The sequence below is a fragment of the Eublepharis macularius genome, chromosome 6 (genome assembly GCF_028583425.1).
Source record: "Eublepharis macularius isolate TG4126 chromosome 6, MPM_Emac_v1.0, whole genome shotgun sequence".
NCBI lineage: Eukaryota > Metazoa > Chordata > Lepidosauria > Squamata > Eublepharidae > Eublepharis > Eublepharis macularius.
Window position 1 is genome coordinate 136,597,304 of NC_072795.1, and position 14,728 is coordinate 136,612,031.

At 44.9% G+C, this 14,728-nt stretch overlaps 1 protein-coding gene across 2 annotated transcripts; it reads left to right on the plus strand.

Moving 5' to 3' along the window:
• The first annotated feature begins 4,795 nt into the window (after nucleotides 1–4,795).
• LOC129331692 (conglutinin-like) lies at nucleotides 4,796–14,427 on the plus strand. 2 transcript variants are annotated; one of them, XM_054982124.1, is made up of 6 exons: nucleotides 4,796–4,857; nucleotides 6,584–6,747; nucleotides 7,719–7,817; nucleotides 9,481–9,564; nucleotides 10,992–11,208; nucleotides 13,785–14,427. In XM_054982124.1, exons 1-6 carry the CDS (start codon nucleotides 4,850–4,852, stop codon nucleotides 13,819–13,821), a joined length of 609 nt encoding a protein of 202 aa, XP_054838099.1. In that variant the 5' UTR covers nucleotides 4,796–4,849; the 3' UTR covers nucleotides 13,822–14,427. The 2 variants fall into 2 exon arrangements, with proteins under 2 accessions (XP_054838099.1, XP_054838098.1); XM_054982123.1 differs by having other exon boundaries at nucleotides 10,992–14,427.
• Nucleotides 14,428–14,728: the final 301 nt, after the last annotated feature.

The window sequence follows — 14,728 nt, forward strand, 5'->3', positions numbered from 1 at the left end:
TCCTCAACCATACTTTTTGCTAAAAGTTTTTCTCTCTGTGATTTTCTAGTGTGTGTGTTTTGATCAGAATTACTTGTACATTTATGATTAGTTGTGCAGGCACACCTAGGCTGCTTCCACACACATAGGATAATCCACTTTCAATACTCTTTAGTGAACATTTAGTGAAGCTTTTCCATGTGTGGAACAAAAAATCCACTTCCAAAGGATTGCTAAAGTGCATTGAAAGTGCATTATTCAACGTGTGTGGAAGGAAAATCAAAAAGAGTCCAGTAGCACCTTTAAGACTAACCAACTTTATTGTAGCATAAGCTTTCGAGAATCACAGTTCTCTTCGTCAGATGCAGACGAAGAGAACTGTGATTCTCGAAAGCTTATGCTACAGTAAAGTTGGTTAGTCTTAAAGGTGCTACTGGACTCTTTTTGATTTTGCTACTACAGACTAACACGGCTAACTCCTCTGGATCTATGACCAGGGTTGGAAGGGACCTCTAAGGTAATCTAGTCGACCCCCCTGCAAAATGCAGGAAATTCCCAAATACCTCCCCTCCCCCAGTAACCTTTACTCTATGCCTAGAGGATGACAAAACTCTACCAGAATCCCTAGCCAAACTGGCCTGGGGAAAACTGCTATCTGTCCCAAAGATTGTGATCGGCCTTACCCTAGGCATGTAAGAACCTGATGACTCTTTGATAAGTTTAATAAGAGTTTAATAGTAAGTTTTATCATTCTAGTAGTACAAAGGTTTTAGTATGATTCCTGTGGAAGCCTAACCAGCTTTGGTGAGCAATCTCCTGCTCTTACTCCTTCCTGTATTCCTCTCTCTGGAGGGCCTTAGGCTCGGCTGATCAGCATCTGTTGGTGATCCCCAGCCCTAAGGGGCTGCCATTCTGTTTTTCTCTCCTAGTCAGAAAGCCCAGACACTTCTCCTCTGTCCTGTCCCCCGTTTCTCCCACACTTACACTTCAAGCTGCATTTGGAATTGGAATAGTTTGGGTTGATATTTTCTGGGTGCTGTTGGGAAATGTGCTGTTTGCTTGTGCTTTGTTTTACTGTCTGCTTGTATTTTCTTAGGATAAGCCCCACCTTCTAATATTGCATTCAGTCCCTCAATAAACTCTAGATTCCTTTTTAACCCTTTAAACCTGTTTCTGTTGTCCTTTTCCAGTTGAATCACGCTCCTCACAACTACTCACAGCTATCTGAACAGGTAAATAATAGATCCTCATTCCCTGAACAGCCAAACATGCAAGATAATTGGTTGTTGTGGGTTTTCCGGGCTGCATTGCCGTGGTCTTGGCATTGTAGTTCCTGACGTTTCGCCAGCAGCTGTGGCTGGCATCTGCCACAGCTGCTGGCGAAACGTCAGGAACTACAATGCCAAGACCACGGCAATACAGCCTGGAAAACCCACAACAACCATCGTTCTCCGGCCGTGAAAGCCTTCGACAATACATGCAAGATAATTCTTTATGCTGGTCTGACTATGCAAGTTCACTGTTTGCAGGACTGTGGTAACATTTTTACATCCTGCATCCCTTCTTTGCTTCACCCAACCCACATCTTGACTGGGATATAAAGGTTCAGGATTTCTCTGCTCCTCCTTGTATCTGAAGAGGGGAGCTCTGACTCTCAAAAGCCTACACTCTGAAAATCTCGTTGGTCTCTAAGGTGCCACTGGACTCCATTCCTGCTGTTCTCCTGCAGATCAACACAGTTACCTACCTGAAACCATCAGGGCCTATGCTTCATTGCCATGTAAATGCTTTTAAGTTCAAGGTACAAGGTACAAGCTACTAACATCATTCTGAGAACACTTTCCTGGGAATAAGCCCCCCTGAATAGACTTCAGTATCAGATATAAGCTACAAGTGACACCAGACACACATTTTTTAACATTTCGGGGATGTAATTTTACCTGGGAACTGTAGTTGAAAACACCATGATATCCCTAGCGTGGGAAGGCAGGAGAGGGGGAAAGATTTTCAAAGACAGAGCTGTATGGGATCGCTGCGGGAGAGGAACTTTAAAACTGTTTTCTTGCAATGTCAATGGAGAGAGGAATACAGGACCCTGTCCCCAGCATGGGTGGTAGGGGAGGGGAAAAGCTGGTAGTTCATGTCTCCACTGAGAATGCAAGAAAACTATTGCAAAGTTCCTCCCCCCATTGATCTTGTACCGCTCTGTCTTTGAACATCGTCTTTGAAAAGTTCTTCCCTCCCCTGCTTCCCTGCACTAGAGATATAACTCTGTTTCAACTACGATTCCTGATTTCAGTAAATTACAACCAGAGGCAAATACTGTATTCCAGTGTTTAATAGTCAAACCTAGTCAAATTAATACAGTAGATGGTCAAGGGCAAATCTACACAGCAGGGCCAGCCATAGTTACCAAGTAGTGGGCTCTAAACCCATGGGAATCTGTCATATTTAAAAAAAAAAAATTGGGAGGCTAAACCCTCCCTCACCCAAAACTGTATCTGTGCATATACAGACATTACACAAACATTTGCTGGAGTTCAGATGACACTTTGGGTTGCCATAGCTATCCAAAATGACCTGCAATTAGGAAAAAGAGTCAGCCAGTTACAGGAGGGGGGGGCAGATGAGGGGAAGGGAGACGCAAGCTGCAGCTAGCTTAGGGGTGAAGTAAGTCAGAGGTGGTGGGTGAGGAAGAGCAAGCTCCCATCGAGTCAATATGCTATTCTTTGGGGGGGCTCACCCCATCTTGCCTCTCCAAATACATGTATTGTACCCTCAATTTGTATCTTATTTGAATAGTACATATTCCAGTTTGGTGGAGTGCTTAAGAGCACGGGACTCTAATATGGAGAACCGGGTTTGATTCCCCACTCCTCCACTTGAAGCCAGCTGGGTGACCTTGGGTCAGTCACAGCTCTCTCAGAGCTCTCTCAGCCCCACCCACCTCACAGGGTGTTTGTTGTTGTGGGGATAATAATGGCATACTTTGTAAACCGCTCTGAGTGGGCATTAAGTTGTCCTGAAGGGCGGTATATAAATCGAATGTTTATTATTATTATTATTATTATTATTATTATTATTATTATTATTATTATAGTGAAGCCAAACTGATATTCCCCCTCAAAACCACAGCACAGTATACCAAAAAACTAAACCCCACCCTTGAGCCCAATTGCCAGTTCTGTGTTGCAAGCCAAAAATGTCAAACCTTTCGCACGCACCTGTCCCTACAACTTGTACAGCTCTTAATCTTTTCTTTTGCCAAGTGGCAAGAGAAGAGATTAAGGGCTGATATTTTAGATTGTATCAGAAGAGGAAGGGAGAACAATGGTTCATTTTATGTAGTAAAGCACTTAGACAGGTTTGGGTTTGTAAACTGTCAAGTTGTCCAGGGATGGGCAAATCCCTGGACTTACGGGGAGGTTTCCGGGGAGCAGAGGAAACAGGGCCAGAAATTGCTGTAAATTGCAGTTATGTTGTTGCTTGAAAAATAGGTCATATTTACGCTACAAAATTACATTGCAATTTAATTATCATGCTGCCACACAGAGACCCTCTGAAGGGGTGCAGATTAGCGCAAAAGAAGCTTTGTTATCATAATCATATCGACTAACCCCACAGCTACAAGGAGAACCACAGCTACAAGGAGTCATGAATGCTTCTTCTGACACCAATAAAACATAGGACCCAGGTAGGCATGTTTAGATTATTTAATTACAAAAACTATGAGTATATATAGGGGGGAAAAGTAACACTGAACTTAACAGGAGCTTGGCCATAATCCTTCTGTTAAAATCCATGGTCGCCCCTCCCATCCCCAACATGTGGTTATATGTCAGAAGCTGCCCATGCCTCAATTCTGGGAATTATAGTTTGGTGAAGGTGCACTGAATTCTTGTTTAGAAATCCTTAACGCTCTTCCTGACAGAATTGCAAAATGACCTGGGAAGAGGGAAAGACTTCAGTGTGTGCTATAGATTGCACCTAAGAATAGTTAGGTTAGCCAAATTCTTCAGAGCTATCAATTTTGCTTTGTGTGGATACTCAGAGCAAAGGTGGAATATAAAATAGCCAGTGAACCAAGTTGTTGTGGGCTGAGGGAATTCCTTGATTTACCTAAAAGCTTCCGAGAAATGAGAGAAGCTGCCGAGCCTCCTCATTGCGAGGGGACCCATGCTGCCTGAACCGCTGGTCAACAGCCCCTTACGTTGGTCGGAAGCAGGCCCGTGAAGACACTGTAGGCTGCTCTCCCCAGGCTGCACCACAGAGAGCTCAGGAACAGAAGATGGAACAAGGTGGTGGAGAACCACCCACCTTCTTCTAGCAGAGGTCTCACAAGCCCCGCAAGGTAATTGGGGCTAGACTGATCAAGAGGTTGGATGCAACCCCCCCTGAGCCCCCACAAGTCCTAAATACAACTTTGCCCCACAATTCAGAAACCTCAGAGAAGCCCGTTTTCTGCAAGATGAACCAGAAGTTAACAAGGCATTATGAACTGTTTACTTTCACTCTTTGCTCAGCCTTACCACAACTGCACAATGCCTTTCTTTGTGTGTGATTTTGCCTTCCTGGCACCAAGTTTGGTCCTTGTTTTGTTTTGCTTGATTAACCCCCGAGAGCCTCTTTGCTTTGGTTTGCCAACTGAACAAAGGCAGGAAGCCAAGCTCTTGTGCTGTCCCACTGGCAATCAACAGACCTGCTCTGAAGCAGATGGTTGGTTTGAGGATCGTGGCCCCTAATCCAATGTTTATTGTTAAGGTGATTTACTTAAGAAACACGGAAGCTCTTGTTATGTAATGCATAGTTTATAAACTGGAGTGGATGCCTGCAAAGTTGTTCTTGCCAAGACTTCTGTGGAGCACTCAAAATGACACAGTAAGTGACCAGGTTTTTGACCTAAACCTCAAATAGGAGGACTCCCAATGAAGATATAAATAACTGAAATGATATGTGTGTAGGTTAATGACTATTTCTGTGATACCCAAATTTCTCTGAAATCAGAAAAGCATCTGTTTATGACCTAGAACAGCAAAAGTCCTCTTATTACTTCACATGGGAAAGGATGGTACAAAGAGGTATAACAGGGACACCAAAATGTTGCTATGTGCTCTTTCAGCAAACAATCAGTTGAAAGGTTGCTTCTCCTTTTCATTTCAGTATACTCTACAAGTACAGCAGTTCCTTGTTGGAATTAATTATACTCATTCACTTGTATGGGAGAAAGTACCAATATATATTCTGGGACAAGAGCTAAACCGTTGCACCCTGGTGATCCCAGTTTCTTTGGTGTGTGTGTGTGTGGGGGGGGGAAATAGGATTTTGACCTTGTCCCGTGCTTTTACTTGACACATATAACTCAATGGGAGCCATTCTGAATGAGAGCCAGTTTGGTGTAGTGGTTAAGAGCAGCAGGACTCTAATTTGGAGAACTGGGTTTGATTCCCCACTCCTCTGCTTGAAGCCAGCTGGGTGACCTTGGGTCAGTCACAGCTCTCTAGAACTCTCTCAGCTCCACCCACCACGCAGGGTGGTTGTTGTTGTGGAGATAATAATAAGATACTTTGTAAACCACTCTGAGTGGGCGTTTAGTTATCCTGAAGGGTGGTGTATAAATTGAAAATGTTATTTTATTATTAAAGCCCAAAGATTTGCCATTGCTTATGGACGGAGCAACGGAAACTGCAAACACTTTTTAAAAATGTCTAACTGTAACTCTAACTGTGCAGGCTGAACAGTAACATATAGGCTACATAGGGATAAAGTCAGCCATAAGGCCTTGGTCCTCTGGTATGTGACATAAGGCCTTGGTCCTCTGGTCCTCTGGTATGTGTCTTACTTAGGCCTTATGGCAGATTTTATTCACAGAATCCTTTTCACCAAATTGCCATAATGTAAGTATCCACAACAGAAAAACCTCTCCTCTGGGGTACTGTTCAGCACCTATTGCTACTGCTAAGAATGCCATTTATAAGCACCCTTTAGCTCTTTCTCTACTCTTCCAGTCCACTACTTGTTTTCCTGTAAGATTTCAGGTTCTCCTATTTCTTAATTTCCAGTATGACCACTGATTATATTTTCTGTAAGCTGTCTTTCCAACTTAGCTTTGTTTTCTACTCGAGAATCCTGATACTCAGTATCACTAGCTTGTATGTAGTCTGGTTACTGAAAAGCAGGATTTGCTTGCCATGACAGCATTTGAAGAGTTTATTTTCTGTATTTAATGTATACAATAGGGTCATCTGGCAGTTCCTGGCTACCAGCAGGAGGGCAGCGGGTGGGGATATGGGTGAGGCACAATGTTAGCTGTGGCATCACTTCTGATTTTAAAAAAGGAAGTGATATAGGCAGTTCTAGGAATCACTGTAAACTCTATGGTGAAACCACAGAGTTTCTGGTGACTCCTAGAGCTATCCAGGATAAGGTTTTTTTTTTAATGCAAGCAGTGTAACACAGCATGCAGCACTGCAGGGCGGTGGCAAGCAATGGGAGCAGGGGATCCCTTGCACCCACCTGGAGAATGAGACCGCTAGTATACAAACAAATTCCAAAGTTTTACAAGTCCCATCATTTAACATTCTTTCAATTCTTTTTTTGACTCCAGGCCATATATTCAAACAGAGTTGCTGCTTTTAACGATATATCTGCTTGTCCTTGGTGCATCACTGCAAAAGGTCACAAACTCAGTAGCAACAAGTTATGTTCTAAAAGGATGGGTTCCAAATGTGCCACCTGCAAGAGGCTCAGGAGAGGAAAATGGAGTTCAAGGTACCATAATCTTTAAAGGGAAGGTGGGGTTTTACTTCTTTTGTGAATTACAGGAGGGGTGACTATCTTGGGCAATATTTGGGGCCACTCTGTTCTACTAAATGTAGCTCTGGGGTAAGTACATGAAAAAGATTTATGACACAGTTGGCACCACCTAGAAGCAAGGGCTTCACACACATGCAGCACATGGACTGAAATAATGTTCATCAATAGAAGGGGTACTGGTGAAGGAATACGTTTTATTAACAACCCACTAAACAGGCATCCTGGAAGTAGTCCTCTGGCTTCCGAAAATGTACATGGAATATCAATATGAAAAACACAGTCCAGTGGCTTCTTTTTCTTGGAAATGTTTTTGTTTCTGTACCTTGGTTTTCCGTGGGTCTGATTCTGGTTTAATCTGTTTTGGGCCCAGGGAAATAACTATAATTTGTGGTTCAAACATAACGAGAGAAGATGGTTCACCATAAATGTGGATGTGATTAATTAACAAAGATATGTTCATGGAGAGGAGGATTCACTTGTTTCCTCAACGGAAACCCATGGCTTGATGTTATGTGTGAATCGAATCCTGTGACTCTTCGAAGTCTAAGATCGCTTGTAGACATCAACTTTTTCCAGGTGTCGTAGTAACAGAAAAGCCTCTGACTAGCATACTGATACAGAGTACCAATTCCACTGAAACTGCACCTACTAACAAAAGAATGCAAATGATCTCTGTGCCACTCATTGCTAGTTTATGTGCACTAGCAGGACGGATGGGGCGGGGTATCACTGTGAGGATAACAGCAACGGGGTTTTTGCACTTCTGCAGCAGGAAGCAACTTTTAAATCAGGTCCTTTCTGCTTTGGGCTGCCTTTCCGGTACCGTCACTCCCACCAGTAATATCAAGAAATGCCCTATTTCATGGTAGTACGTTGTTCAGTTCTGCAAGTTTGTTAAAAATTTACATCCCATTCTGTACTACTAGGGCCCCAGGATCCAGTGGGAGCACCTAGCACCCGTGGGCCACGAAGAAATGATGGATCAGCACCTGAAAAGAGATTAAGAAGAGACACTGATGAAGCAGGTCAGTAAAATTTTAAAAATTACATTGTTCTTTCTGTGCAAGGATCTAAATGGATATAAATAACTGATTTTAATCTGAGTCATATTGTTTTATTTACGTGTCATTTCTATTTTACAGACAGCTTTAGAATATTTTTGCTCACTTATCTTCACAACGTCCCACTGAGGAAGGACAAGAGAAAGTAATCTGTCAAAAGACTCTCAGGGCCACTCAGTGTAGTACAGGCAAGATGTTTATAAAGGACCTGGTTTCGCAAACTGGGAGGCTCTGCAGCACAGTGGTAGGGCTGCTGGAGAAGGAAACTCTGCTGTTCTTTATTGCAGCAAGAGAGGCCGGGATAGTACTGAACTATTGATTCACCAGGAAACAGTGGATAGCTAAAGGCCAATGAGGTTTCTCCTGGCCCTTTAAATCTAGTGACTCCGGCCTGATGCCCTCAGTCAGAGCAATTTCATCACTATACGTTACTTCTTTTACGAGTTCTCCACGGAGCCAAGCAGTGCTCCGCGCAGACACACGTCAGCTCTGAGGACTGGCTTCTAAAAAAACGGAGAGTGCAAATGGGCTCAAAAAGCTGCCACTGGGGGAGGGAGAGATCCTGCCTTTCTCCCAAACTTTTCTCCCTGTGCAAAAATAGTGTGAGGAAGGAGAGTTCTCCCTTTTCTGTTGTAGCACATGCACAAAATACCTCCATGTGGAACAGCAGAAATGGGGAAATATCTCCCCTTTGCAATGTTTTTGCACGAGTAAAAAAGCTTGGGAGAAAGGCAGGAGCACTTCTTCCCTCAGCATCAGCTTTCTGAACCCATTTGCACCCTCAGGTTTTTTTAAAGAAGCCAGTCCCCGAGGTGATGCGTGTCCGCGAGGAGCACACGTTGGCTCCGTGCAGAACTTGTAAAAGAAGTAATGTATAGAGTGACAGTGGGCTGTCAGACTGCCTTCCTGTTTGCCTTCAGACAACCAGCCCTGACAATATTTCAGATATACACATAAAAATGAGGCACACACTAGTTTGTGAGGGTATGGATTCAAAGGACTGAGTTTGGGAAATCTGAGACAGATACACTGTTGACATTTCCCTTTCTCTAATGTCTTCTAGTAGCAGCCTAAACTATCCTGAGCTTGTCAGAATTTGAAAACTAAGCAGGGTTGGTCATAGTCAGTACTTGAACAGGTGACAATCAAGGAAAACTAGGGTTGCTATGCCTCTTACCTTGAGATGTGGTTGCTTGACTGCACTTAATTATTACCAAATCTTCTAGAGAGACTTATATCTTAGACAGTATCTCTCTACCTCACTACACACTTAAACTGATTTAACAGTTCTGGAGAGCAGTACTTCAAAATAACGTTTTATGCGTTCTACTTTTCAAGAAAGCACACAGAACATTTCTCACATACCCCTTAATGTAGCAAACACATTTGCCATCTTATAAAGTGCGAAGTACCCCTTGCAGTGTTTACACCCAACCATTAATAAAAACCGTCAAACCAGACCCAACTAATGGATATACAGGAGCCCACAAAACTGCATCCAATCTGCTACGTTTCTTAATGCTTTCTCACACTGATGCCTGTATTAATCATTTCACATTTGTTTTTTAAAAATCCTTTCTATAATTTAATGTACAGTGGGAAGAATAATGCATTTTTTTTAATTCAGAGCTTGAGTATCTTAGAAAGGAAATAAGGGACGTACAAACTCAACTGAATGTTTACAAAGCAGCTGTCAACAAAACCCTGCAAGGTAAGAAGGGGAAGACATGGTTTAGTTGTTGCTTAAAAGGATGCAACAGTTGGGCTCTGGCATTGAAAATGATGGAGAGAACCATTTGCAGTCAGTGGAAACTAGGAAGGAAGGAAGGAAGGAAGGAAGGAAGGAAGGAAGGAAGGAAGGAAGGAAGGAAGGAAGGAAGGAAGGAAGGAAGGAAGGAAGGAAGGAAGGAAGGAAGGAAATCCAGATATGAATTTTAGGGAGCCCCCAAAAATCTGGGATTCCTGAGATCCATGAAATATTCTCTGATCCAGGCCAGATAGACCAGAGAATACTTGATTTATCTGGCCATTATTCCCTATGGGTAAAACTATCCGGGGGTATGGGGGGGGGGGCTGGAGGAGCATTTCTCAAGAAAACTTCACCAAATTTGCCAAGAACCTACTCCTGACTGTACTCCAAAGGCCCAGGCCCAGTTTCAAGAAGATTGGGGCCCACGGACCAATTTTACGGGCCCTTGAACAAGGTGCTCCCAGCCACTCTCTGTTGTTTCCTATGGGGAAAAAGTCAAAGGTGACACTGAGACCAGGCTGCCATGACCAAGGCACACTCTCAAATGCATGCTCAACGAACATAAAGCCCAACAGAACAAAACTGACACCCCCCCTCCACCTAAGTGTCCCTTCAGCAAGCTGCCACTGTCCATTGTTTCCTCTGCTTCTCTCCAGGGCATGAGGACTGTCCAGTCAGTCAATTCCCCTATGACTCATTTCTTGGTAACTTTCCAGTCTCCAGGCCAGCTGGCATCCACTCTGCCTTGGTCCATGCAGTGTCTGGGACTTAATGAAAGGGGTTTATGATCTTCCATATCAACAAACTGCCTTTTTAGCACGAGGAGGGATCTGACTGCTAACACACAGGCACCAAAGAAGGTCTAGAGTCATAAAGAAATGAAAATTAATGACTGCAGTAACTGAGCAGCCACACACATGCCCAGGTTGGTGTTCAAGTTTGGCTGCAAGCACTGAAGGCAAAACAAATAGGTGTGAAATTTGTTGCTTAGGTAGAAAATGATGCTTGAATGTGTATTTGCCTGGCAAACAGGACTTTTTTTCTGGGGAAAGAGGTGGTAGAACTCAGTGGGTTGCCCTCGGAGAAAATGGTCACATGGCCGATGGCCCCGCCCCCTGATCTCCAGACAGAGGGGAGTTGAGATTGCCCTCCGCACCGCTCAGCGGGGCCACCGGCCATGTGACCATTTTCAAGAGGTTCCGGAACTCCGTTCCCCTGCGTTCCAGCTGAAAAAAAAGCCCTGCTGGCAAACATGTATCAGCTAAAGATTGCAGCATGTGTCAAATGGTTTCAGCAGACAGGCAAGTTCATTGCTGTCAATGAACACAGCACTTTTCAGTATAAAGGAAGTACAGGACCAGAAACACTGCAGTTATGTCTCCTTCTAGTTCTCCTCATCCCAGACGGTGTGATGGTCAGTGGCAAAATATTCAAAACTGATGGCTCAACTGGTGACTACGAGACCGCAAAAATTCTCTGCTCACAAATGGGGGCCACAATTGCCTCACCAAGGAATGCCGCGGAGAATCAAGCAGTACGCCAAATAGTGGAGTGGCAGAACAGAAACGCTGTTCTAGGAATCAATGACATCGAAACAGAAGACAGGTTTGTCTATACAAATGGGGAAATAATAGGATACTCGAATTGGGCATCGGGAGAACCAAATGATCTTGAAAATGAAGACTGCATAGAAATACATCCGAATGGCAAATGGCATGATCGACATTGTGGACTTGATTTGTTAGTCATTTGTGAATTTTAAAATATCCCTCTGCTTTTATTTTCTCTGGAACCAACAGAAATGCAGTGGTGTAACAGTTAAGTTTAATTGTGTTCACTTTCAGTGGCTCCACAGTTTGAAGAGTCACTGTCATGGATGATTTTGAACTGAGATCTTACCATGTGTATTACATTTTTGCGCAAAGTTAACAGCTGCTCAGCTCTAGATGGATTGTTGATTTTGAGTTTCACCAGCATGTGTTGTTTTGAGTTTGAGATTTCCACTTTTATTCTGTTCCTTGCCTGGTACCTTACAGTCTTACAGATAATTTTTATATGCTTACTTGACACGAGGACTAGGACAGAATAAGGGTCTGGTGTCATGGGTATAGAGCAGGCAGAAAGCTCTCAGTTCAAAGCAGTTAAAAGAATCTCAGGTGGCAGTGCTATAGAGCACAGTGGAAGACTTCCTTCCAGTTGCACCTAGTGAGGGGGGATGCCATTGTGCCCGCTCATTCTTTGAGACTTGGTGTAAAGTCTTCAATAGAACAGAAAGGAAGGGAATTTCAGCTCCTTCCTACTAGCTAGCTGATTAACAAAGTGCAGAGCCCATCCCAGGCAGTAATGCCATGAGATTGCTTGTAACTCTGTCAGGGCTAGCAGTGGCCGCCGCTGGGCGGGGCACTGGGCGGTCTGCTCCTGACATCAAAGGGGGGGCCAGGGATTCTGCAGGACCCTGCTCTGTGGAAGGAGGGGCGGTATACCTCACCCAGACTCCCTTTCAGTCCACTCGCTGGCCTGCTCAACCTGTGCCACTCACCCACTTTGGTCTCTGTGATCATCTCCTCCTCCTCCTCCTCCTCCTCCTCCTCCATCCACTCTCCTCCTAGCCTTTGCTCTCGCACTGCTCTGCTTCCGCTTCCACACCATCACTCCTTACGCACACCCAACCACCCCAGAGCTCTTCCCAGCCAGCTTTTATAGGGCCTTCTCTCCGCACCCCGCCCTCCTTGCTGGTCCTGCCTGCCAGGCCACACCCCTCCTTGGCCTCCCAGCATTGACCTGGGCTCTCTCAAGCTGCTGCAGCTGGAGTAGCTGGCTGGGCTGCCTGGATCAGCAGCAGCTGCGTTAGGTTGGCTGGCTGCCAGGCCTCTCTGGCTGAGCCGATTACTGAAGGTAGGCCACAGCTGTGGCGCCTTGGCTGGCTGCCCAGCTCTTCCCACAGAATGCCTTCAGCAGCTCCACCTGGAGGGGCTTGGTTGTGAGCATCTCCTGAGCCAGGCTGCTGACTTCAAGCTGAGGTGGAGGCTGGTGCATGGCTCTGAGCTGCTGTGGCTGCTTCTCTTCCCTTGCCAGGTAAGAGCTCTGTTTCGGCTGCTGCTGGGCCCCTATTCCCCCTGCCTTGGCCCTTTTCTTCTGGCCTGCTTAGCCCCCTCTCCTCCCCCTGGAGGGTGGGACTAGCTGGTCTCTCCCTGCTCCCTCCAGCCCTCTGAGGCTCTGGCCTTTTGCCCCTTCCCCCTGGAGTAGGCAGGTTCTGGACCTGGTTGCTGGCTGGGGTGGCAGGGTTGCTGCCTCCTGGTTGCCTCCCACTGTTCCTTCCTGGCAAGTCTGGGGGCTGGGACCTAGACCCTGGACAAACTCATCTATAGCTCAAGTAGTTGGTAGGTTACAGTGGGATTTCTCCTTGTTGGTTTAACCTCCAGATGGGTCCAGGAGATCTCCTGGAATAACAACTGATCTCCAGACTGCCAAGATCAGTTCCCCTGGAGAAAATGGCTGCTTTGGAGGGTGGGCTCTCTGGCATTATACTCCGCTGAGGTCCCTCCCCTCACCAAACCTTGCCCTTCCCAAGCTCCACCCCTAAATCTCCAGGAGTTCTTCAAACTGGAATTGGCAAACCCTGGTCACAGCTCTCAGTTTGGCCAGAGACACAGCCTTTCTTCCCTGTCTGGCCTTGGCAAGCTCTCTATATGGTTGTGCAAGAAGCAGAGCCTCCTCTTTTTTTGCAAACTGAAACTATAGGAGAGCTGTAATATAAGGAAGTTTTCTCAAAGAAATGTTTCAGTAAAGGGATACGGAGTGACTATAGACTTTACTACTATTGCTGTAAGCATGATAGATGGTAGACTTTAATTTGTTGACACTGTTATTGCTGTAAGTATGAAACTACTGGGTAGATTCTATGTCGTTTAATATGTCAGTCTTAGAATTACTTATGCTGTGTTTGAGCATTTCTGTATTGGATTTCTGCTGGTTTTAAATTTTTGCAAATTTGCATGTGTATACCCTATTACATGTGTTTTGAAATGTCTTTGAAACTGACTGTATTGACTCACCCTGTGTAATCCCCGTTGAGTTTCAATGAGAAGGGCCCACTATAAATAATGTAAATAAATAAATATAAATAAATAAATCTCTACCCCAAAGCAAAGAACCCATCCAGCTTTCTTCTGCTTCCTCAGTGCAGGAGGCGATTCAGGAGAAACCTGGAGGCATTGACTTTGCATCTGCAGGAAGTGCCCATTCAAACACTGGGCTTGGAACCTCCCAACATTTTATGATTGGCCCTGTGATGTTTGAAATAACTCCATTCTTCAATCCAAGCCAACACAGTGGTTAAGCAGTTTTACTGCAAATCAGCACTCTACTGGTTTGAATCCCACCACTGCCATGAGCTCAGTAGGTGGGTAAGCCCCTCCTCTCAGGCCCAGCTCCCCAGCAGTATTGTGGGGATAATAACACTAAGCTGTTCACCACTCTTGATGAGGCACTAACCTGTCTAGAAGAGCAGTATATAAGCACAGTTATTATTATTATTATTTTATGCTGTCCTGGTTTAACAGCATGCACCAGGGGTTGCCATAAGTCAACTATGACTTGAGGGTAGGATTTCACTTCAATCCACTACAGAATTTACTGTCGTCTACAGCAGGGGTCCCCAACGTGGCACCCAAGGACACCATGGTGTCTGCTGACAGCTCTTCTGGCACCCAAGTGTTTTTAGAAAGTGGGCAGGGCCCAATGGTGCTCTCACCCAGCAGGGCTTCTGATTGGCTGTGCAATTTAAAATAAAAATAAAAATACTGTTTCAGCAGCAGCTTCCAACGCAGTCTTGGTTTTATTCTTTCTTACTCCTCTTGTTCAGTGTATTTTTTAAAATATTAGTCCTCTTCTCCCCTGTTCTTGGACTTCCTCTATATGTGGGTGTAAAGGAATGTGACCCTTCCCCCATTAAACAGAACTCCTGCCTGAAATGTTGAAGTGCTGCTATCAGAGTTAGGCATAGCCGTTCTCTCCCTCTCTGATATTTTGTGCCTGACTCTGCCTCCCAGAGCAGCCATTTTCTGGTTGGCTCTGCCTTCTGCAGCAGCCATTTTGTGGTTGCACCCACCACTCTGTAACAGAA

Coding starts and splice junctions, on each gene's coding strand:
- LOC129331692 (XM_054982123.1), top strand. Junction 7,818..9,480: donor AAGAGACACTGATGAAGCAG/GTCAGTAAAATT, acceptor TTTTTAATTCAG/AGCTTGAGTATCTTAGAAAG. Junction 9,565..10,991: donor TGTCAACAAAACCCTGCAAG/GTAAGAAGGGGA, acceptor GTCTCCTTCTAG/TTCTCCTCATCCCAGACGGT.